Genomic DNA, 23,948 nt, shown 5'->3' with positions numbered 1-23,948 from the left:
GAACCGACAATAGATCATCGGCAATCAAACGAGACTTCTGAGTACAGAGGCATCTCGCCCACAACCCCCACAGGAGAAAGCTCAACCGAAAATAACTCAGCTCCAGACAGATCCTATGCCCATGCTGCAAAATACGAATCTATACCCACTAAAGAACAAGCCATCATTCTCGAAGCAATAGACGGCATTAGTATCAAAGAATACGCCTGTGCAGTAGGAAAGATAACAGGCCCGAAAGCAATAAAATTTATATCAAGAATATCAAATGGCAGAGTATGCATCTATTTGGACAAAAAAGAAACAGTGACCCTCCTAACTGCAAACCACAAATCAATAACAATAAACAATAAAGCAATTGAAATGAGACCCATGCTGACTCCAGCCCAACGAATAATTCTATCTAACGTTTCCCCCATCATACCCAACCTAACAATAGAAAACACATTCAAACAAAATAATGTCCGACTTTGCTCAAGAATATCCTACCTAAAAGCAGGAATGCCTGATCCAGAATATTCACACATACTAAGCTTTAGAAGACAAGTGTACGTCAACCCAGATGATGTTAAAAAAATCCCAGACTCATTTCTAATAACCATGGAAGACACGCAATATCGAATTTTTACTACCACAAATACACTAAACTGCTTCATGTGCAAACAAGAGGGCCATGTTGCCAAACTGTGCCCCTATAATACAATTTCAAAGCAAGACAAGACAACAGCCAACGTAAACTCGAGTCCCAGCGTCACCTTTCAAACTACAGAATCGTCGACAAACAGGAACACACCGGCAATTGAAACACCTGAAGTACCGATGGAACTACCAGAAAAACAAACGACGGAATCAACAACAGATCCACCGAAGACCCACACAGGCATTAAAAGACCTTTATCGCACTCATCAAACGATACCAACCCCGATTATGTAAGTCTAGACGAAATCATTTTCCCCACGCCACTACCAACCAAAGCCTTTAAAAAAGCTGCCATTACAAAGGAAAAAATAATCCAACCTATACGGCCTAAGTCACCAATAAACCATGAAAAAATAGAAGAAATGTTAAAACCAGCGAACCAAGAAATTGAATTCCATAAAGAAAAATATATCCTAAACTACACTCAGTTAAAAAGCCTCCTTGAAAATACTTTTGGAACAAACCACCCACTCGAAATATCCAAAGAATATACAGAAAACACACCGGCCTTAATACAAATGCTAAAAGATATCTACCCCCTTCTAGATAATCGAAGTATAAAAAACCGAATACACAGACTTTGCAAAAAACTCTCCGCTCAAACACCTAACGAACACTCGGTTAACTGGGCATCAGATACTGAATCTGACACATCACAATCATCTTAAACAAACATCCAAAATAAATATGAAGTCAATCATACAGTGGAACATCAATGGATATTACGCACACCTCGAACAACTCCAAATTATATTGAAACAACACAACCCAGACATACTATGCTTGCAAGAAACTAACTTCAAACGGAATCACTACCCCGCCATAAAACATTACAATACCTTTGTAAAAAACAGAGTAAACGAAAACCACGCAAGTGGTGGCGTAGCCATCGCAATATCGAGTAAATATGACTCGACCGAAATCCCTCTAACCACCAACATAGAAGCAGTAGCAATTTCAACATCTATACCTCGTAAAATACATATCTGCAGTATCTACATCCCAAACAGCCACCCCCTCGAACTTGATGAACTTGAAGATCTCATTAAACAAATCCCGACACCATTAATTCTAGCTGGTGATTTTAATAGCCACCACTCATTATGGGGGTCATCCAAATTGGACAGCAGAGGGGAAAAGATTGAAGAGCTGTTAAGAAACCCGAGCTTAATTCTCCTAAATACAGGCACCCCAACTCACTTCAACATTAACAATGGAACTACAAGTGCAATAGACCTCACAATATGTAGCACAAATCTAGCACAACATATAAACTGGGAAACCCTAAATTATCTATATGACAGTGATCATTTCCCCATCAAAATAACATTTGAAGACAATATCCCTCCTCCTCAAAGTTTCCCCCGACCTGAATGGAGTATTAACAAAATTAACTGGACGTTATATCAAACAAATATAACACACTCGCTCACTGAAAGAGAAGAGAACCACAAAATAGACCCAAACAAAATCAATGAAGCAATAAATGAATTCACAGAAATTATCAAATCAGCAGCAAGGAAAGCATCTGAAACCCCCCAAACTAGGAAAACCAGAAAACAAACCGTCCCTTGGTGGAATGAAAAGTGTAAAGCAGCCCTACGAGAAAGTCATCACGCATTTAACCGAGCAAAAAAACACCCCACTAATGAAAGCCTAATAGAATTTAAAAAGCTAAGAGCCAAATTCCGCAGAATCTGCAAAGAAAGCAAGAAGGAAGCATGGAAAGACTATATCTCGAGTATAACTGCACAAACTCCTACTAAAAGGGTATGGGAAAAAATCAAACGCATCAACGGGGACCGCGTAAACCACGGGATACAGTTTCTCGAAACTGAGCCAAATAAATACGTAACGCACCACGACGACATTGCAAATCTCCTAGCCGAACAATTTAAACTAAATTCAAGCAACAACAACTACAACCTGTCCTTTATAGCCGACAACCCAGATCAAGACGAGTTCCTAAAAGAAATCTTACTTCACACCGACGATAACAATATGAACCCTACATTAAATGTTCCAATATCATCAAAAGAAATAACCAGTACCCTCTCAACAACAAAAAACTCTGCACCAGGACCTGACAACATTCAAAACAAACTATTAAAGTCCCTCCCGAAACCCGGAATAGACCACCTACTTAAGATCTATAACTGTATCTGGACTCATAAAGTCTTCCCCGCTAACTGGAGAAAAGCCATAGTGGTACCTATTCTCAAGTCAAATAAAAACAAACATAAACCAGAAAGCTACCGACCAATTGCTCTCACAAACACTATGTGCAAACTATTAGAAAAAATTATCAACAAAAGACTCCGATGGCATCTAGAAGCTAACAGTATTCTAACCCCAATCCAGTATGGTTTTTGGCAGTATCGTTCGAGAATAGACGTCTTAACCAACATTGAAGCAGACATATGTGATGCCTTCCAGAGAAGCGAACATCTTGTTGCTATATGTCTCGACATTGAAAAAGCATACGACATGATCTGGAAACCCAAAATAATTAAAACTCTCTCCAAAATAAACATCAACGGGCATATGCTAGCGTTTATAGTGAATTTCCTGATAGACAGGTCAATCCAAGTCAGAACTAATGGATCAATATCAAATCCCATAAAAATACAGAACGGGATTCCCCAAGGATCCGTCATAAGTGTCACCCTCTTTCTAATTGGGATCAACGATATTGTAAAAAACCTAAACGCGCCAATAAAAGCCTATCTATACGCCGACAACCTCACAATAATCTGCCACGGTAAGAACCTAAACACAATATATAATCTTCTGCAAACATCCATAAACCATCTTCAGGAATGGTCCAACAAATCAGGTCTCAAATTCTCTCCCCAAAAAACTCAATGCATCCTTTTCACCAAAAAAACAAAATACCAGACTCAACTAAAACTAACTATGGGAGAAACTGAACTAAAATTTGTAGATCACATTAGACTCCTAGGACTCATCCTGGACAAGAAACTGACGTGGGTCCCACACATGCGATACCTAAGAGACTCCTGCATGAAAAGGCTAAATATAATTAAAGTACTAGCCAACAACAACTGGGGAGCTGACCAGGAAATACTGCTACAAACATACCGTGCGTTGATACGAGCAAAAATTGACTACGGCTCAACTGTTTTCAACTCAGCAAAGAAACGCACCTTAAAAATAATTGATCCAATTCACCATACGGCACTGAGTATTTCTACAGGCTTATACTACACCTGCCCAATAACCAGCATTCTGTTCGAGGCCAATGAAATGACCCTCGAACAAAGAAGGAAATATTTAACGCTCAAATACGCCTCAAAAATCTCCGCCACTCCGGACAACCCGACCTTCAACCGTATTTACTCTGATAGTTTTAATAAATTATACTCCAAAAAACCAAAACTCCCACAACCACTCCGTATCAGACTCAACAAAATCCTGAAACCTCCCATCGAATGGACCCCTACTATCGAACGCAAACAAAGTAAAATAGCTCCTTGGATTATCAAGACACCACCCATCAACTTGAACCTAGCGGACCTGCCAAAAAATCAATTAGACCGAACAACACATAAAACCAAATTCCTAAACCTAAAAAACAGCTTCTCTCACTGTAATCAAATCTATACCGACGCTTCCAAATCCGATTTAGGAGCAGGATACAGCATCGTCACCGAAAACTTGACAATAAAACAAAGTCTCCCCAAAGCGACATCAATCTTTACCGCCAAGGCATATGCAATATTTGAAACCCTGAAACATGCTAGCATCAACAACCTTAAAAACGTTGCCATCTTTTCGGATTCGTTGAGTGTGATAAAAGACCTAGAAACCACAAACAGCAACAATAGCCATGAGATCATAACAAAAATACAGGAAACATACACAGAATTAGACAAAAATAGCAATACCGATATAAATATTATTTGGGTACCCTCGCATCAAGGCATAACGGGAAACGAGGAAGCAGACGTGGCAGCAAAAGATGCAACAACCTTACCACCAACCGAAATAACCGTTCCGATACCATGTCAAGACCTCATAAACCACATTAAAAAAACCACAAAAGAAGAATGGAACAGAATTTGGACCACAACAAAAAGAACAAAAATACACGACATAATACAAAATTTCTACCAACCAATCCCTATCTGCAATTTAAATAGAAAAGAAAAGGCCATAATGTCTCGACTAAGGTCAGGCCATACAAAGATAACGCATGAACATATAATAAAAAAGGCCGATCAACCTTATTGCAACTACTGCCCCACTGAAATTCTCACAGTAGACCACATCCTATACCAGTGCAGAAGAACCGAACTACAAAGACAGAAATATTCTATAAAACCGGACACAGCCCTTACAGCTCAGAACAGCATAAGAGACACCATAAAATTCCTCAAAGAAACAAACATATACAACAAAATATAACGCTGAAGTACACATCCGCCGCCAAGGACCTCGCAGTCGACGCGGCGTAAAAAAACATCCATGAAGAAGAAGAAGAACATCAATTAAAGCAATGCATTCAGCCGTAAATATAGAAGCACTAGATGGGATGCTTTTTTTGGTAGATATATTTAAATCCTTACAAATGCATCCAGGTCCAACAGAGTTAGAACCTGGAATTTTACTACCATCAGTAAAAATTGCGTATGAGTCACAGTTTGAAAGCCAATTATGTAATATGGAATTTGGATGGTCACATATTTTAAGATCATGACCAAGTTCAGTATTTATTGGAATCGAATTAATAATAACATTATAATCCAGACGATAAATATCATAACAGTTACTGATTCTTAAATTTCTTTTTATGATAGGGATATCATCAATACATTGATGTATGTCTTTTCCTCTTGCGTTTAAAATTTCTGGTCTTGGAATAATATTGATGTATTTCATTGTTGACCAGGATGGAAGTATTGGAAATAACTTTACTCAAGTAGCTATTACATAAGAATTTTACACGATCTCTTATTAACGGGAGCTTTGACTCAGCCAATAGAATGTTGGTAGGAGTAGATATACGATAACCTAAAGCCGATCTAATGGCAGGAAATTAAATTTTTTCTAGTTTGTAGTTTAGATCTTTACATGTAGGAAAATAAATGAAGCATCCATAATCAATATTTGAACGAAGGAAACTTTTGTAAAGAATTAATAATGTTGTTGGTGCTGAGCCCCACCATGTTCCGCATAGAAATTTAACGAAATTTAAGGCTCTCATACATTTGTTATGAACATAAGATAAATGAATCTTGAAAGATAGTTCATAATCAAAAATTATTCCTAAGAATCGAGTGGAGCAACTAGATTTGATAATGCAATCATTTACTTTAATTTCAGTTTGTCCAGGAAGGATCTTTTTGCTGTTAAAGTGAAGGAAGGCTGTTTTCTGTGGGCTAAGTTCCAAACCTAATAAAAGAAGGTTACACTTTATAATGAAAATAGATCTTTCTATATGATGTTTACATTTTCTTAGTGGAGAGATTTTTCAATAAACTGCAATGTCATCTGCGAATTGAGATACACAAATATTTTTGGGCAAATTTTCAGTAATTTTTGGAACATATATTAGATAAAGAAGTGGACTCAATACACCTCCTTGGGGGACACCTTTGAAGACAAATCTAACTTCGTCGCCTGTAAAACTTGTGATTATTTCTCTTTTGTATGTTAAAAATTTAACAAATGGAATTAAACGGTCAGTGCAAGCTACAGAGGCCAATTTGTTTAACAAAATATCGCTATTAACATTATCAAAAGCACCTTGGACATCCAAAAAGGCTGCCAAGGTGTCCTTTCTCTTATAAAATCCTTCCTGAATGTATAACATTAGCTTGGTGGCATTATCTATACATGATTGTCCTTTACGAAAACCCGTTTGGCTAGCTGGAAGTAGATTTTGGTGTTCAATCCACCATTGTAACCTATTTTTTATAAGCGTTTGAAACAGTTTACAGAAGCAAGAGGAAAGGGCTATAGGACGGACGCTTTTTTTGCCTGATTTTTCAATGAAATGAATGTAATATTGATTCCATTCCTGAGGGTAGTCATTTGATAAGTAAATTTCGTTATAAATATCTAGAAGTAATAACTTATATTGTACAGATAATGTTTTGATAACTAGATAATTGATCCCGTCAAGACCTGGAGCCGAGCCATCATATCGTGAGGCTAAGGCAGCGTTAAATTCGGTTAGATTGAAGCATACATCAAAAAACTCATTGACATTACCGTTTGATATATAGGTAGGATCGATAGGAACCCATGGAGGACTAATCTTTTCCAGAGAAGACAAAATTTGATTTTCATTTTGGAGATTCTCAGTTATGCTCTTTGGGTTAATTTTAACCCATTTATTTTTTAAAATTCTAACTCTGTTCCAAGCAAATTTTGTATCAGTATGAATGTTGATTTTTTCAGCGAATTCCCTTAGACTATCCTTCTTTTTTTTTTAAATAAGTTCTTTGTTTGAGCTAGAATTTTCTTATAGTTAATTAAATCAGTTAGGTTATGAGAATATTCCCATTTTTTATATGCAGCTTTTCTTAGGCTTTTGAACTTATCACATTCCAAGTCCCACCAAGGGACAGGATTTCTATGTCTACGAAGATTTACTCTTTTCCTTTCAGGAGTGTTGTGCTTAATGGAATTCGTTAGTACATTAATAAAAAATTTATATTTTTCATTAGCAGTTATAGTGTCATAAAGAGGATCAAAAAAATCGACATAATGAATATCTAGGTATGATAGGGCACCGTCCCAATCTGTGCGAACAGAATCAATTTTAAAAGATTTTCTATAATAATAATTTTTTTCGACCAAAATGTCAAAAAAGATAGGATAATGATCAGAACCTAGAGTTTCATCAGAAACCTTAATGTTCATTTTATCTGCAATATTCATAGATGATAGCATGAGGTCAATATTAGACTTATTATTCCTACAAAGATCGATATGAGTGAATGAATTTGGGTTATGCAGAAATAAATCATTATTATCAATAGTCTGCAAAAGCCTTTCACCATTCTGGTCAGTAATGGAACAATTCCATATCCTATGATGGGAGTTAAAGTCCCCCATGAAAATACAATTGTCATTTCTTCCAATATTACTAACTAGTTGATCCCATTGTGATTGGGAAAGAACAGAACCTGGAGTTCTATAACAAGATATGATCTTTAAAGGGGGATTAATATTAGTTAAATTTACGCCACCAATTTCGATGGAGTCATGAACTGAAATTGAATGATATATCTCTGAAAACGCAATGGACTTACGTATAAGAAAAATAATGCCGCCTTCGCGAGAATGTAGTCTATCACGTCTATATGCATTAAAGCTTGGAAACTTTAAGTCCTTTTCGGGAGTCAACCACGATTCCACACACACAAATATGTCTAAATTTTTTAACAAAACTTCAACTTCTTCTTTCCGTTGTATGATGCTTCTTGCATTCCAGAAGAACAGACGTAAATTTGAGGAGCTGCGACTACGTTGAGTAGAATAGGTGGGAGATTGCGATTGAAATAACAAATTTGAATTATTCATTGGTCTTCTGTAGAGCTAAAATCCTCACTAGAAGTGTCTTTCTTATTTGATAGTAACTTTTTAATAATACTGGAAGTCAGAACCTTACATTTTTCCTTTTTGATGTGTTTTTGCGTTTGTTTTAACATTTCGATAAGTGCTGGAGTGTCGTTGATGAATTTAAAAGCAAGTCCTTGTATATCTGAGTTGTTCAAACTTTCCACAATAAAATTGGATAAATTCTCAACACTGAGAGGAGGGTTTTGTGTCGTACTCTTAATGAGTGGTTTTATAAGATCGAATTGTTCTTTAAATTCATCTGAAAAGCTATCTGTCTTAGACTTCTTATTTTTTTTTTTTATGTTTTTGCATATGGCTTTTTTAATTTCGATGTCCGTAGTAGTTGGAATTTCTCTTAAATTAGAGGAGTTGTAGACCGAACTGTTGTCTGAATGAGGACGTTTGATGCTGAGTACAAGAGGAACTTTGAATGAATTGTTTTCTTCGTTTGATGCTTGTTTATCCTGATGAATTTCTTGAGAAAGGTTGTTATTATCAGATATGTCATCCATCACTTGACTGTAAGTAGTCATATCATTACTGGATTCCTTCTCAAGGTCGACCATTGGAGTGAAAGAAGTATGATCTTCCTGCTGAACGGTAACTGAAGATTCTTGATTGGCAGTGCCACTATTTTTACAGTGCTTGGCGAGATAACCTTCGGCTTTACAAATGAAACACGTCAATTTTACAGTTGAAATGTAAATCCAGTATAATGTGTTATCATAGTTTATTTGCATAGCATCTGGTAGTTTATTAATATCATCTGGTTCAATATACACTTGTCTTCTGAAACTCAGAATATGACTGTATCCAGGTTCAGTCATTCCTGCTCGAATATACGATATTTGAGATTTTATAGATATATTCAGTTCTATCAATTTATTTTCGATGATATTGTTCGGTATTGTTGGGCATACATTATACAATAATATACGTTTAGCAGGAGAAACAAGCGGACGTATTTCAAGAATGTGACCGCTAATGTTTACATTTTTGTGGGTACTGAGGAGAGTGTCAACGATAGTTTGACTGCTCAAATATAGACATACTCTCCCGTGAGAAATTCTGGATCTGAATCGTATATTAGTTGGACCGACTAATTTTCCAATGGATATGGTGTATTTTTTGATCATGATTCCTTCTATTGAATCGACTACAACGGCATGATCCTTTTTCGGAACAAAAACATTTTGGGTAACTTTTTTTTTTTTTTTTTTGTCGTGGGGAAAATCTTCGAAAGACACCCTCCCACCTCCTTGGGGAGAGGTGGGAGGGGTGTGTGGGATTCCCCGCGCCCGTACAACGACAGGCGCGGGACCTACCCACTAAAAACCCCACGGTGACCCTTCGGCACGCTTTGGGAGGATACCGGGAATCGCTCGAAGCATTCTTCCGGTATCCTCCCCGTGCCCGCGCTTTCGCGCCCATCCCCCGGGGGGACATTCGGTCCCCCCAGTAGACACACTGCCTCATAGCGGCGGGACGGGGCCACTCCATCCCGCCGCTATCCGTCCCGGGGCCGCGTTTAGTGGCGGCTGCGAGCCCCAACTCGCAACCGCCCGCGACCCGGTTTCCACCCCTCGGCGGCCGGGTGTTCATGGCCGCACCAGACCGCCGCGGGTGCCTCCCCTTGCGTCGGACCGGTAGGGGGAGGCACTCCTACCCCCAACCGGTCCGACCCGGCGCCGCCTGGCGGGAGGAGGGTCCCCTCAGGACCCCCCTCCCAGCCTAGGTCATCCGCCACGCCGAGGCGGCCGCCCGCGACGCCTCGCGACCGGGCGACGACCTCGGGCCACCGCACGAGCGCGAGCTTCAGCGCGCCGCTGAAGCTCGCGCTCCCTCCCCGCGGCCTCCTTCTGCAACATTACGTTCTCGCAGAAGGAGGCCACGGCCCTCCACTTCTCCTCGCTGCCGAGCATGGCGCGCACCACGCCCGGCAGCGAGACATCCCGCCCGACGACGCCGACCAGGACACGGCGCTCCCCCTCCCACGCGGGGCATACCTCCAGGGTATGATCCGCCGTGTCCTGCTCAGCGTCGCAGTGGCAGCAACGCGCCGTCGGCTCCTTCCCTATCCGGCACAGGTATCTTCCGAAGCTGCCATGCCCGGAAAATACCTGTGCCAGCCGGTAGGTGAGGCTGCCATGGCCTCTGTCCAGCCACTCCTTCAGGAGTGGCCGAACAGCCCCGACAGTCCGGTGCCCCGCGGTTGGCAGAGCCAGCCGCCCCTGCCACGCGAGCAACACGGACTGCCGGGCCTGGCGCTTCAAATCGCCCCAAGCAGGTTCCTGCCCGCCCGGGACCGCCCTCACCCCCGCGCGACGGTCGACGCGGTGCCGGTACATCACCGCGTGCGACCGCGCGAGCAGGTCCATGGGCGGCATCCCCGCTAGAACCGTCGCCGCCTCATGTGACATGGTCCGATACCCGCGGACGACCCTGAGCGCCATGCGCCTCTGCACCCGACGCAGCATAGTCATGCTGCGCCGGGAGGCAGCCAGGTCGTCCGCCCAGACGGGGGCCCCGTATAGGGCCACCGACTGGACCATTGCCACATAGAGGCGACGAACTCGGCCCGCCGGGCCCCCCAGGTTGGGCAGGATCCGGCCCAGACCCGCAACCATCCTTTCCAACCGGGGGACCAGGCAGCGGAAATGCTCCTCGAAACGCCAGTGGCTATCGAGGATCAGCCCCAGATACCTGATCTGGGGCTTCACCTCGATGTCAGCCCCACCCACCCGGATCAGAGGGGGTGGCGGATCCTGCCGAGGTGAATGAAACGCAATCACCTCGGTCTTATGGACCGCCACCGTCATCCCCATTCCCCTGATCCGGTCGACGACGCGTTGCGACCCCTCCTCCGCGCGACGCATGGCCCTCCCCCAGTGCGCCCCGACGGCCAGCACCAGTGTGTCATCCGCATAACACACCGTGCTGACGCCGTCGGGGAGGCCGGCCCGCAACACCGAGTCGTACGCGATGTTCCACAGGAGTGGCCCGAGGACCGACCCCTGCGGAACACCGCAGTACACCTCCCTCCGCATATCACCATCCCGGCCCGGATACTCGATCCACCTGCCGCGGAGATAATCCCCGACGACCGCCCTGAGACAAGGGGGGACTCGATGATATTCGAGTCCCCTCCCTATCTCTTCCCAGGGGAGGGTGTTAAAGGCATTGGCAATATCCAAGGATATTGCCAATGCCACCCCTCCCCGGGAGACGGCCGCCCCCGAGAGGGCCCTCACACGACCTATCGCGTCGATAGTCGATCGGCCCCCCCGGAAACCGAACTGGCAGTCGGCCAGACCGGGATCACCCCGCGACAGGTGCTCGACGAGGCGGGCAGCAATCACCCGCTCGAAGAGCTTGCCCACCTCGTCAAGGAGACAAATGGGCCGGTATGCGGAGGGAGACTCCGCGGGCCGACCCTCCTTCCGGAGGGGGACCATCCTCGCCACCTTCCAACTGGGGGGGAATCGCCCGTCCCTCAGGCAGCGGTCGAACAACCGCCTGAGGTCGGCCCCAAGGACGCCCTGGGTCAAGACCCAAACCCGGCCGGGCACACCATCCGGACCCGGGGCCGTGTTACGAACCCCGAGCCGTCTGATGGCCGCTGCCAGCTCCTCCTGCGTGACCCCCAGCTCGGCCGTCCACTCCACTGGGACAGCCGCCGCCGCCGGAGGACGCGGTCCCCTCTCCCCAATTGGGAAGAGTGTATTGACCACGTCCTCCAGCAGCCGGGGGTCAAGACAACATTTTGGGTAACTTGAGCATACGATACGTTTGATGTAGACATTGTTGTAGATATTGTTGGTTTTACTTCAGTGTAGTTTACAAAACGTTGAGAATGGGCACCTCCAATATTGGAGGCACTCATTTATGCTGATACTCCTTCCACGAAAAGTACTTCCGAACACAGAAAGCACAGAAACTTATTTTGCCGTAATAGGTTCACTATATAATAGAATCGAATGGTAAACTCGCTGGCACGAGCGTAAACAAGTACGTCCTAACGTTGTGACGGCTCAAGCGAGACTCCGCAAATGGGGTTTCTCAATCAAAAATGATGCAGCTGGAAATCTTAAGAGATACAAGGCGAGACTCGTAGCGAAAGCATTCCGACAACGAGAAGGAATCGATTTTTTTGTCACATTCGCACCTGTCGTTCGCTGCGAGTCCATTAGAACTCTTGTTGCAATAGCTGCGGAAGAAGATTATGAAATAATGAAGTTTGATGTGAAAACCGCTTTTCTATATGGCGATCTTCAAGAAGAAATTTATTTGGAGCAGCCTCCAGAATACACAATTTAGAGGCAACCGGATGCAGTCATCCCGCTACATCGCAGTTTGTATAGATTGAAGCAGTCACCCAAATACTGGAACGAGCAGTTCACGAGGTTTTTGAACGAATTTAATCTCGTGAACATCGCAAGTGATAAGTGCGTGCTTGGCGGTGTAGTGGAAAGTTTAAAAGTGTATTTAGCCCTGTATGTGGATGATGATTTGATTATGAGCAAAAGCGAGAATGCAATTAAGAGTATCTTAGATTATTTAGAAGGTAATCTTAAAATCTCGGTAGATCGGGCCGATGAATTTCTCGGTTTCGAGATTAAACACGATCGTGAACGACGACTCTTAAAAATTTCTCAACCGCGCTATATTAAGAAAATATTAAAGACCTTTAATATGCATGAAGCAAATCCGTCAAGTGTACCTGCGGAACCAGGTATGCCCATGCAAAAACAAACACCTGCGACTGACAGTAAAATACCGTTTCGTGAGGCAATAGGCTCTTTATTATTCGCTGCGCGAGTTTGTCGCCCAGATATCGAATTTGCGGTCAATTACGCAAGTCAATTTTTGAGTTCTTACGACGACACTCATTGGCAATCGGTAAGGAAAATAATGCTTTATTTAAATGGAACACATGATCACGGAATAGTTTGCGGAAATAGTGGGAGTTCGCTTGATATTTCGGGATTCACGGATGCTGATTATGCCGGATGCTCAGAGACTCGAAGATCTAGGAGTGGATTTGTCTATATTTTGAATAGTGGACCAATTTTGTGGTCCAGTCAATTGCAAAAGGTCGTTGCCCTTTCGACCGCTGAGTCGGAATATATCACGTTAGCTCACGGCGTGAAAGAAACGGTTTGGTTACGTCGTATGTTGAATGAATTGGATGTTGTGTGCAATATCGTCCCTGTTTTCGTTGATAACCAAGCGGCCATAAAAATTGCTAATAGTCCGAAAACCATAAGCGCTCGAAACACATCGATATAAAGTACCATTTTACTCGTGATGTCACTAATCGCGGAGAAGTAGAAATTAGATATGTTCAAACGAAAGAACAATTGGCTGATATCTTTACTAAGCCTTTGCAAAAGCAGCCGTTTTGCAATCCGAGAAAAAAATTAAATATTAGCGGACATTCAAAATAAGTGGGAGTGTTGAGAATAGAAATAATCTTCGCGATTTTTCTCTGTTCGACGTCGGCCCAGGCCATGTCATAAAACCAATAGGTCTGCCGAACATTTGGCGACGCATATATAGCCGGGATTTTTCCCGGTTTGAAGTTAGTCGTGCGACAACCCAGACCGCGGAGAAAAGTATTCCACACATTTCGTCGGCTCCGTGTCTTACACATTATACCGTTTCAACAAATTATTCCTTCTTCTTTCTGCGGAAAGCGATTGGAGAAATCTATCACAAAGATAGATCCTTAATACTAGCATACTGCTTTCTTACTAGCTAAGTGCTTTCATACTAGCCTGTTGCTTCCATACTAGCTTGCTGGTTGCTTACTAGCTTAATGCTAGCGTACTAGCTTACTGCTTCCTTACTAGCATACTGCTTTCTTTCTAGCACCCTGCTCGCTTACTAGCTCACTGCTTGCTTACTAGCCTGCTGCTTGCTTTCTAGCATACTACTTCCTTACTAGCTCTCTGCCCGCTTACTAGCTCAATACTTGCTTACCTTCTTACTCCTTTCTTACTAGCAGACTGCTTTCTTACTAGCTCCCTGCACGCTTACTAGCCCACGTCTTACTTACAAGGTTACTGCTTGCTTACTAGTTTGTTGCCAGCTTAATAGCTAACTGCTTTCCTACCAGCCTGCACCTTTCTTTCTAGCATACTGCTTCCTTCCTAGCTCGCTGCTCGCATACTGGCCCACTCCTTGCTTACAAGATTACTTGTCACTTACTAGCTCACTACTTGCTTACCTTCTTACTGCTTTCTTAATAGCGATCTGGTTTCATACTATCTTACTGCTTGCTTAGTAGCATGATGCTTCATTATTAGTTTCCTGCTCGCTTACTAGGTCACTACTTGCATACTAGCTTACTGCTCGCTTACGAGCTAATTCCTTTCATGCCTGCTTACTGCTTGATTACTAGCTTACTGGTTACTTACTAACTTACAGCTTGCTTACTAGCATACTGCTTCCTTACTAGCCTTTTTTTTTCGTAGGGAAAATCTTCGTAAGACTCCCACCCACCTCTTTGGGGTGAGGCAGGATAGGTGTGTGCGATTCCCCGCGCCCGTGGAAAGACTGACGCGTGACCTACCCTCTAAAAACTCCACGGTGGCCCTTCCGCACGATTTGGGAGGATACCGGGAATCGCTCGATGCATACTTCCAGTAGCCTCCCCGTGCCTGCGCTGTGCACTCCTCCACGGAGGAACAAAAGGTTCCTCCCGGCAGACACACTGTCTCATGGCGGCAGGACGAGATCACTCCGTCCCGCCGCCATCCGTCTCGGGGTCGCGGTAAGTGGCGTCGGCGAGCCCCAATTCGCAACCGCACGCACCTCCATTTGTATCCCTCGGCGGCTGGTGGCTCATGGCCACACCATGCCACCGAGGGTGCCTCCCGATGCGTCGGACCGGAATTGGGGTGACACTTCCACCCCCATCCGATCCGGCTCTGCACCTCGTGCCTGGAGGACGCTCCCTTCAGGAACCCCCTCCCAGCCAGGGTAAACCGCCATGCCGCGGGGGCCGCCCAATATGCACGGCGCCTGGACGACGCCCTCCTGCCACCACACGTCCGCGAGCCTCATCTCGCCGCTGAAGCTGGCGTTCCCTGCTGGCGACCTCCTTCTCCAACATTACCCTCTCGCAGATGGAGGCCACGACCCTCCACTTCCCCTCGCTACAGTTCATGGCGCGCACCATGTCCGGCAACGAGACATCCCACCCGATGACGCTGACCAGGGCACGGCGCTCCCCGTCCTGCGCAGGGCACACCTCGAGGGTATGTTCACCCGTGTCCTGCTCAGCGTCACAATGGCAGCAGCGCGCCGTCGACTCCTTCCCTATCCGACACAGGTATCTCCCGAAGCTGCCATGTCCGGAGAACACCTGTGCCATCCGGTAAGTGAGGCCCAAGGACTCTGTCCAGCCAATTACTTAGGAGTGGCCGAACAGCCCCGTCTGTCCGGTACCCCGCGGTTGGCAGAGCCAACCGCTCCTGCCACGCGAGCATCACGAACTGCCGGGCCTGGCGCTTCAAATCGCCCCAAGCAGGTTCCTGCAATCCCGGGACCGCCCCCACCCCAGCACGACGGTCGACGCTATGACGATCCCCGCAAGGACCGACGCCGCCTCATGCGACACGGTGCGGTACCCGCTGACGACCCTCAGCGCCATCCACCTTTGCACCCGAAGCAGCATCGTCATGCTGCGCCGGGAGGCAGCCAGGTCGTCCGCCCAGACGGGGGCCCCGTATAGGGCCACCGACTGGACCATTGCCACATAGAGGCGACGAACTCGGCCCGCCGGGCCCCCCAGGTTGGGCAGGATCCGGCCCAGACCCGCAACCATCCTTTCCAACCGGGGGACCAGGCAGCGGAAATGCTCCTCGAAACGCCAGTGGCTATCGAGGATCAACCCCAGATACCTCATGTGGTGCTCACCTCGATATCAGCCCCACCCACCTGCATCGAGGGGGGGGGGGGGGCTCCTGCCGAGGTGAATGGAACGCTATCACCTCGGTCTTATGGACCGCCACCTTCATCCCCATCCCCCTGATCCGGCGGACGACGCGCTGCGCCCCCATCTCCGCGAGGCGCTTGGCCCTCCCCCCCGTGCGCCCCGACGGCCAGCACCAATGTGTCATCTACATAACACATGGCGCTGACGCCGTCAGGGAGATCGGCCCGCAACACCTTATCGTACGCGACGTTCCACAGGAGTGGCCCGAAGACCGACCCCTGCGGAACACCGCAGTACACCTCTCGCCGCATATCTCGATCTCGGCCCGGATACTCGATCCACCTCCCGCGGAGGTAATCTCCGACGACTGTCCTGAAATAAGGTGGGGCCCGATGATCTTCGAGCCCCCTCCTTATCTCTTCCCAGGGAAGGGTGTTATAGGCGTTGGCTATATCCAAGGATACTGCCAAAGCCACCCCCCTCCGGGAGACTGCCGGCGTCGATCGACCCTCACGGAAACCGTACTGGCAGTCGGCCAGGCCGAGGGCACCCCGCGGCAAGTGCTCGACGAGGCGGGCAGCAATCACGCGCTCGAAGAGCTTGCCCACCTCGTCGAGGAGATAGATGGGACGGTATGCGGCGGGAGACTCAGTGGGCCGACCCGTCTTCCGGAGGAGGACCATCCTCGCCACTTTCCAACTAGGGGGGAATCGCCCGTCCCTCAGGCATCGGTCAAAGAACCGCCGGAGGTCGGCCCCAAGGACGTCCTGGGTCAAAACCCAAACCAGGTCGGGCACACCATCCGGCTCGGGGTCGTGTTCCGCGCCCCGTGCCGTTTGATGATCGTGGCCAGCTCCCCCTGCGAGACCCTCAGCACGGCCACCCCCTCAATTGGGAAAGGCGACACCGCCAGAGGACGTGATCCTCCCTCCCCAATTGGAAAGAGAGTATTGACCACGTCCTCCAGCAGCCGGGGGTCAAGACCCTCGGTGACAGGGGGCGCCCACGGGCGGAGCTTATTTAGCACCACCTTATACGGGCGCCACTAAGGATCGTCATCGAGGGTCTGGAGGAGCTCCTTCCATGCCCTGGTTTTGGTCCGTTTGATGGCGACCTGCAGAGCAACACGAGCCGTACGGTATGACTCATACAGGTCATCAGCCCTCGCTCGCGCCACGCTACCGTCTCTTCGGAGACGACGGCGCGCGCGGTTGTACTGGCGTCGGGCGCGCACACTCGCGACGCGCAATTCTGCGATCGCGGTCGACCACCAGTACACTGCCCGACGAGGAGTAGCCTGCCCGACCCAGGGCATCGTCGCGTCGCAAATATTTGCGACTAATCCCCCGAGCCGAACGACCTCCTTCTCTATGCTTGGCAACTCGGCCGCTCCCTGCGGCCAAGTTGCAGCTAGAGCAGCTGCCATCAAGAACGCGTTCTTGTCCAGGCGTCGAAGCGCCCAGCGCCGCGGTGGGGCGCCAGCCAGCCGGTGGTGTCGGGATGTACATCCGGGGGCAGAGACCTGCATCCGAATATACTGGTGGTCCGAGAGTGGATCTTCCCCCTCCCCCCCCCCCAAACCACCTGCCATCCCGACACCATGCGCAAGGCGTTGGGGGTCCCGAATCCAACATCCACGATGGACCCCCCATATCGCCGCACGCACGTCTGCTCCGACCCCCGGTTCTGTAACCGAAGGTCGAGTCCGGCCGCCCAGTCGCCCAGGATCTCGCCGCGAACAGAGGTCCTGACGAATGCCCACGCCACCGACTTGGCGTTAAAATCCCCCAGGACCATCACCGGCCGGGTCGCGCAGCGCTGCACGCATGCCGCAACCTTGGCCAGGTACTGCTCGAACGCGGCGTGACCGCTGCGGGGCGAGATGTAGCACCCCACCACGGCGACTCCCCCTCAGTCCATGGCGACGAATCCCCGACCGCGCTCCAGGATGGAGAAAGGCGGGGTCCCGTCGACTCCTACCAATACCGCCGCCACCAAGCCGTCCGCGTCCCACACCCAATGAGGGTGATCAAGTACGCGGTACCCCCACTCCGCGAGGACTTGGGACATCATGTCCTGTGCCGCGCGGCAGTGGTTGAGGTTTGCCTGGAGGAGAAGACGGGACAGCACTTTTTGCGCCCCATCCTGTGGTCGGCCGACCTCCCCAAGTCCGCACATAGCGGACAGTAGGGGGCCGCCGAGCACTGGCTCGCCCGGTGGCCTTTCGCTCTGCAGCGATAACATTGACCCCTGCGGTCCACTGGTGAGGTGCACCACAGCCACACGTGCCCCAACGCGAGACAGCTGTGACACTGTATTGGGCGCGGCGCGAGTATCTCCACTCGCGCCGAAACCCAACCCACCAACACCCTCACGGATTCCGGAACCTCGCGGGGAACGGAGAGAGGGCCCCGGGCCCACACCGACCCCAGGCCGGAAGGAGACCTGCGGATCTCCCCGACCCGCACGCCTCCTTCGGGGCAATACCCCGCCATAGCTAGGGCACGAAACACATCCTGCGCTGCGACCCGGACAACCCGCTCGCCCAGCTGCTCTCGGACCCTCTGGGCGAGTCGGCCCGCCTTCTCCCCGCCCTACGGTCCGGGAATCTCCAGCAGGAGGCCCCCGGTCACGGCCCTCTTCTTCCTTACCGGAGTGTTGCTTGCTTACAAGCTTACTGCTTGCTTACTAGCTTACTGCATGCTTACTAGCATAATGCTTCCTTACTAGCTCCCTCCTCGCTTAATATCTAACTGCATGATTACCAGCTTACTGCTTGCATACAAGCTTACTGCTCGCTTACTAGCTCACTGCTTGCTTACTAGCCTACTGCTAGCTTACTCGCTTACTGCATACTTACTAGCATACTGCTCCCTTACTAGCTTCTTCCTCGCTTACTAGCACACCGCTTGCTTACTAGCTTACTACTTGCTTACTAGCATACTACTTGCTTACTAGCTAACTGCTTTCTTACCAGCTTACTGGATGCTTACGAGCTTACTTGTTGCATACTAGCTTACTACTTGCATATCATCATGCTGCTTCCTTACTCGCTTCCTGCTCGCTTACTAGCTCAATTCTTGCTTACTAGCTTTCTCCTGACTTAATAGCTCACTGCTTGCATACAACCTTACAGCTTGCTTACTGGCAATTTTCTTTCTTACCAGCTTACTGCTTGCTTACTAGCTAACTGCTTTCTTGCTAGTCGCCACTTGCTTTCCAGCGTACTGCTTGCTTACCAGCTTACAGCTAGCTTACTCGCTGCCTGCTTACTTGCTAGCTTGCAGCTTGCTTTCGAGCTTACAGCTTGCTTTCTAGGTTACTGCTAGTTCCATAGCTTGCAGCTTGCATTCTAGCTTACGACTTGCTTACTAGCGTACTGCTTTCTTACCAGCTAACTGCTTCCTTACTATCTTGTTGCTTATTAGCTTACTGCTCGCTTACTAGCTAACTGCTTTCCTAGTAGCCTGCTCCGTGCTTCCTAGCTTATTGCTTGCTCACTAGCTTGCTGCTTGCTTTCTAGCATACTGCGTGCTGACTAGCATACCGCTTTCATACTAGCTAACTGTCATCTTATTAGCTTACTGCTTGCTTACGAGCATACTGCTTCCTTACTAGATTCCTCCTCGCTTACTATCCCACTGCCTGCATACTAGCTTATTCTTTGCTTACATGCTAATTGCCTTCATGACAGCTTACTGCTTACTTACTAGCCTACTGCATTCTTACTAGCTAGCTGCTTTCTCACTAGCCTGCTTTCTCCCCGCCCTACGGTCCGGGAATCTCCAGCAGGAGGCCCCCGGTCACGGCCCTCTTCTTCCTTACCGGAGTGTTGCATTCTTACTAGCTTACTACCTTCTTAAAAGCTACCTGCGTTCTTACCAGCTTACTGCTTGCTTACATGCTTACTGCATGCTTACTAGCCTGCTGCTTGCTTACTAGCTTACTGCATGCTTACTACCTAACAGCTTCCTTACAACACTACAGCTTTCTTCTTAACTTACTGCTTCCTTACTAGCTCACTGCTTCCTTAGTAGCTACCTGCTTGCACACAAGCCAACTGCTTGCACACTCTGTTACTGCTTGCTTACTATACAATTGCTTTCTTACTAGCTCACTGCTAGTTTACCATCTTACTGGTCGCTTACTAGCTTATTGCTTTCTTACTAGCCTGCTGCACGCTTACTAGCTTACCTGTTTTATACTAGCTTACTGCGTGCCTACTAGCATACTGCGTCCTTACTAGCTCCCTGCTCGCTTACTAGCTCACTGCTTGCTTACACTCTTACTGCTTGCTTACAAGCATACTGCCTGCTTACTAGCTTACTACTAGCTCAATAGCTTACTGCTTTCTTAATAGCCTGCTGCTTGCTTTCTAGCTTATTGCTTGCTTACTAGCTTGCTGCTAGCTTACACTTTGCTATCTAGCTTCCTCCTCGCTTACTTGCTCACGGCTTGCTTACATGCATACTGCCAGCTTACTAGCCTGCTACTTGCTTGCAAGCTTACTGGTTGCTTACTAGCTTTCTTCATCCTTAATACCTTACTGCTTGCTAAGTAGCTACCTGCTTTCTTCCTAACCTGCTGCTTGCTATGCAGCTTACTGCTTGCTTGCAAAGTTGCTGCTTGCTTCTAGCATACTGCTTGCTTACTAGCTTACTACTAGCTCAATAGCTTACTGCTTTCTTAATAGCCTGCTGCTTGCTTTCTAGCTTACTGCTTGCTTACTAGCTTGCTGCTAGCATACTCGTGCTAGCTTACTGCTTGCTTACTAGCTTGCTGCTAGCATACTCGTGCTAGCTTACTGCTTGCTTACTAGCTTGCTGCTAGCTTACACTTTGCTATCTAGCTTCCTCCTCGCTTACTTGCTCACGGCTTGCTTAGAAGCATACAGCCTGCTTACTAGCCTACTACTTGCTTGCAAGGTTACAGCTTGCTCATTAGCTTACTGCTCCCTTGCTGGCACCCTGCTCGCTTTCTAACTCTGTGGTAGCTTACTGGCTTACACCAAGCTTACTAGCTTACTACTTACTTACTAATTAACTGCTTTCATACTAGCTAAGTGGTTACATACAAGCTTCCTGCTTGCTTCCTAGCTTACTTGCTTACTGCTTGTTTATTTACATACTGCATCCTTACTAGCTTCCTGCTTGCTTTCTAGCATATTGCTCTGTTAGTAACTTACTGCTTGCTTACTACTTACTGCTTTCTTACTACACTCCAGCTTTCTTGTTAACTTGCTTCTGCCTTTCTGGTCAGCTTACTGTTGCTTACTAGCTTACTGTTTCCTTAGTAGCTTCCTGCTTGTTTACCAGGTTACAGTTTAGCTACAAACTTACAGCTTCCCTACAAAACAACTGCATTTTTTCTAGCCGGCTGCTTGCTTACTAGCAGACTTCTTTGTTGCTAACTTACTGCTTGCTTACGAGGTTACTGCTTGCTTACTAGAGTAATGCTTGTAGCCGAGCAGGAAGCTTGTAAGAATGCAGTAAGCTTGCAAGCAAGTAATAATCTAGTAAGCAAACTGTATGCAGGTAAGAAAGCTCACAGCTAGTAAGCAAGCAGTGAGCAAGTAAGCAGGCTGTAAGCTAGAAAGCAAGCAGCAAGCTAGTGAGCATGCAGTAAGCTGGTAAGCAAGCAGTGAAATAGCAACCGAGTAGAGAGCTAGTAAGGAACAGGATGCTTATAATCATGCAGTAAGCTAGTGGGCGACCTGTAAGCTAGTAACCAAGCAGTAAGCGCGGCATGAAAGCAATTAGCTTGTATGCATGCACTAAGCTAGAAAGCAAACAGCTAGCTAGTAAGAAAGCAGTATGCCACTAAGCAAGCAGTAACCTAGTAAGCAACCTGAGTCATAGCAAGGAACCATTCGGCTAGGAAAAGAGCAGTAAGTTAGCAAGAAGTCAGTAAGCTAGTAAGCAAGCGGTAATGTAGTAAGCAAGCAGCCGGCTAGTCAGAAAGCAGTTAGCTAGTAAGCAAGTATTATGCTAGTAAGCTGTAATCTAGTAAGCTAGCAGTAAGCTAGAAAGCAAGGAACCTGCTAGTAAGCAAGCAGTAACCATGTAAGCAACAAGTAATCTAGTAAGCAAGCAGCAGGCTAGGAAGCAAGCAGTAAGCTAGAAAGCAAGGAACCTGCTAGTAAGCAAGCAGTAAGCTAGGAAGCAAGCAGTTAGCTAGAAAGCAAGGAACCTGCTAGTAAGCAAGCAGTAAGCTAGTAAGGAAGCTGTAAGCTTGTATGCATGCAGTAAGCTAGTAAGCAAGCAGTGAGCTAGTAAGCGAGGACGAAGCTAGTAAGGAAGCGTTATGCTAGTAAGCAAGTAGTAAGCCAGTAAGCAACCTGTAAGCTAGTAAGCAAGCAGTAAGTTAGTAACAAACCTGTATCCTAGTAAGCAAGCAGCAGGCTAGTAAAAAAGCAGTTAGTTAGTAAGGAAGCAGTAAGCTCGTAACAGTGTAGTAAGTTAGTAACAAACCAGTACTCTATTAAGCAAGCTGTAAGCTAGTAAGCAAGCAGTAAGCTGGTGAGCAAACAGTAAGCTAGTAAGGAAGTAGTAGGCAAGTAAGCAAGGAGTAAGTTAGTAAGTCAGCAGTAGGCTCCAAAGCAAGCAGCCAGATAGTAAGCAAGCAGGATGCGTGTAAGCTGGCAGTAAGCTAATAAGCAAGCAGTAATCTAGTAAGCAAGCAGTGAGCTAGTTAGCAAGCAGTAAGCTAGTAAGCGAGCAGCTTGCTACTAGGCAAGGAAGAAGCTAGTAAGCAAGCAGTAAGCTAGCAGGAGAATACGGAGCTCGTAACGAGGCAGTAAGCTAGAAAGCAAGCTGTGTGCTAGTAAGCGAGTAGGCAGCTTGTAAGGAAGCATTAAGCTAGTGACCTAGCTGTGCGCTAGTAAGCAAGCAGTAAGCTAGTAAGAAAGCAGTAAGTTAGTAACAAAGCACTAAGCCAGTAAGCAAGCAGTATGCTAGAGAGCAAGCAGTGAGCTAGTCAGCAAGCAATAAGCAGGTAAGCAAGCAGTAAGCTAGTCAGCAAGTAGTATTGTTTAGAATAAGGTATAAGGATTAGGATTAGATGTAGAAATACGTTTATTGTACCGTATTCGTGTTTAGATTAAGGTGCGAGCGGTGTGGATTGCGTGAGAGAGAGAGTGAATGAGTGTTGTGGGAGCGTGTCATGTGTGCCGACGGTTGGCGCGACCGTCACCGATCTATGGACGAGATTTGAAAGATCAGCGGTTTGTCGTGCGCGATTCTGTAACGGCAGAACGATCCAAGCTGTCGATCCGATTGTACGTGATATCGAGAACGGACCTTCGTCGCCCTTGCGCATTCTCCTTGGGAGTTGCCCTTGCAGCTGTTATCGGACACGTGCCCACCGCGTCCCAGTTGCGCTTGCCGCAGTGTGAACGTTGTGCAATCTTACAATAACTTTGTGACTGTGTGAATTGCTCCACCATTCTTCGCGTCCCTGTTCCTCGTCCGCGCCTCTTTTCGTCTGTGCATTAACAAAGTGGTCCTTCGAGCCGGATTTGAGGACGACGCAGAATGGAGACCGCACGAACTGCAACAACATCAGCGCCGCTGACCAATCAGACCGTGGAAGCTCACCTACACCAGCTGCAGGTCATCGCCCACACCATCACCCGGATGGAGGTTAACTACCGGAAGGAAGGGCAGGCCAAGTTCTCCGCAGCTTCCGCCGAGGGACGGCTCAAGAGACTGGACGGCG

At 47.2% G+C, this 23,948-nt stretch overlaps 1 protein-coding gene across 1 annotated transcript; it reads left to right on the top strand.

The window, feature by feature from the left end:
* The first annotated feature begins 597 nt into the window (after positions 1 to 597).
* On the top strand, positions 598 to 5,175 carry LOC143344536 (uncharacterized). Its single transcript, XM_076770673.1, has 4 exons — positions 598 to 927; positions 2,196 to 2,326; positions 2,392 to 4,890; positions 4,980 to 5,175. Exons 1-4 carry the CDS (start codon positions 598 to 600, stop codon positions 5,173 to 5,175), a joined length of 3,156 nt encoding a protein of 1,051 aa, XP_076626788.1.
* Positions 5,176 to 23,948: the final 18,773 nt, after the last annotated feature.

Source organism: Colletes latitarsis, chromosome 8, assembly GCF_051014445.1.
Source record: "Colletes latitarsis isolate SP2378_abdomen chromosome 8, iyColLati1, whole genome shotgun sequence".
Lineage (NCBI taxonomy): Eukaryota > Metazoa > Arthropoda > Insecta > Hymenoptera > Colletidae > Colletes > Colletes latitarsis.
This window is presented reverse-complemented; position numbering and strand designations above follow the sequence as displayed.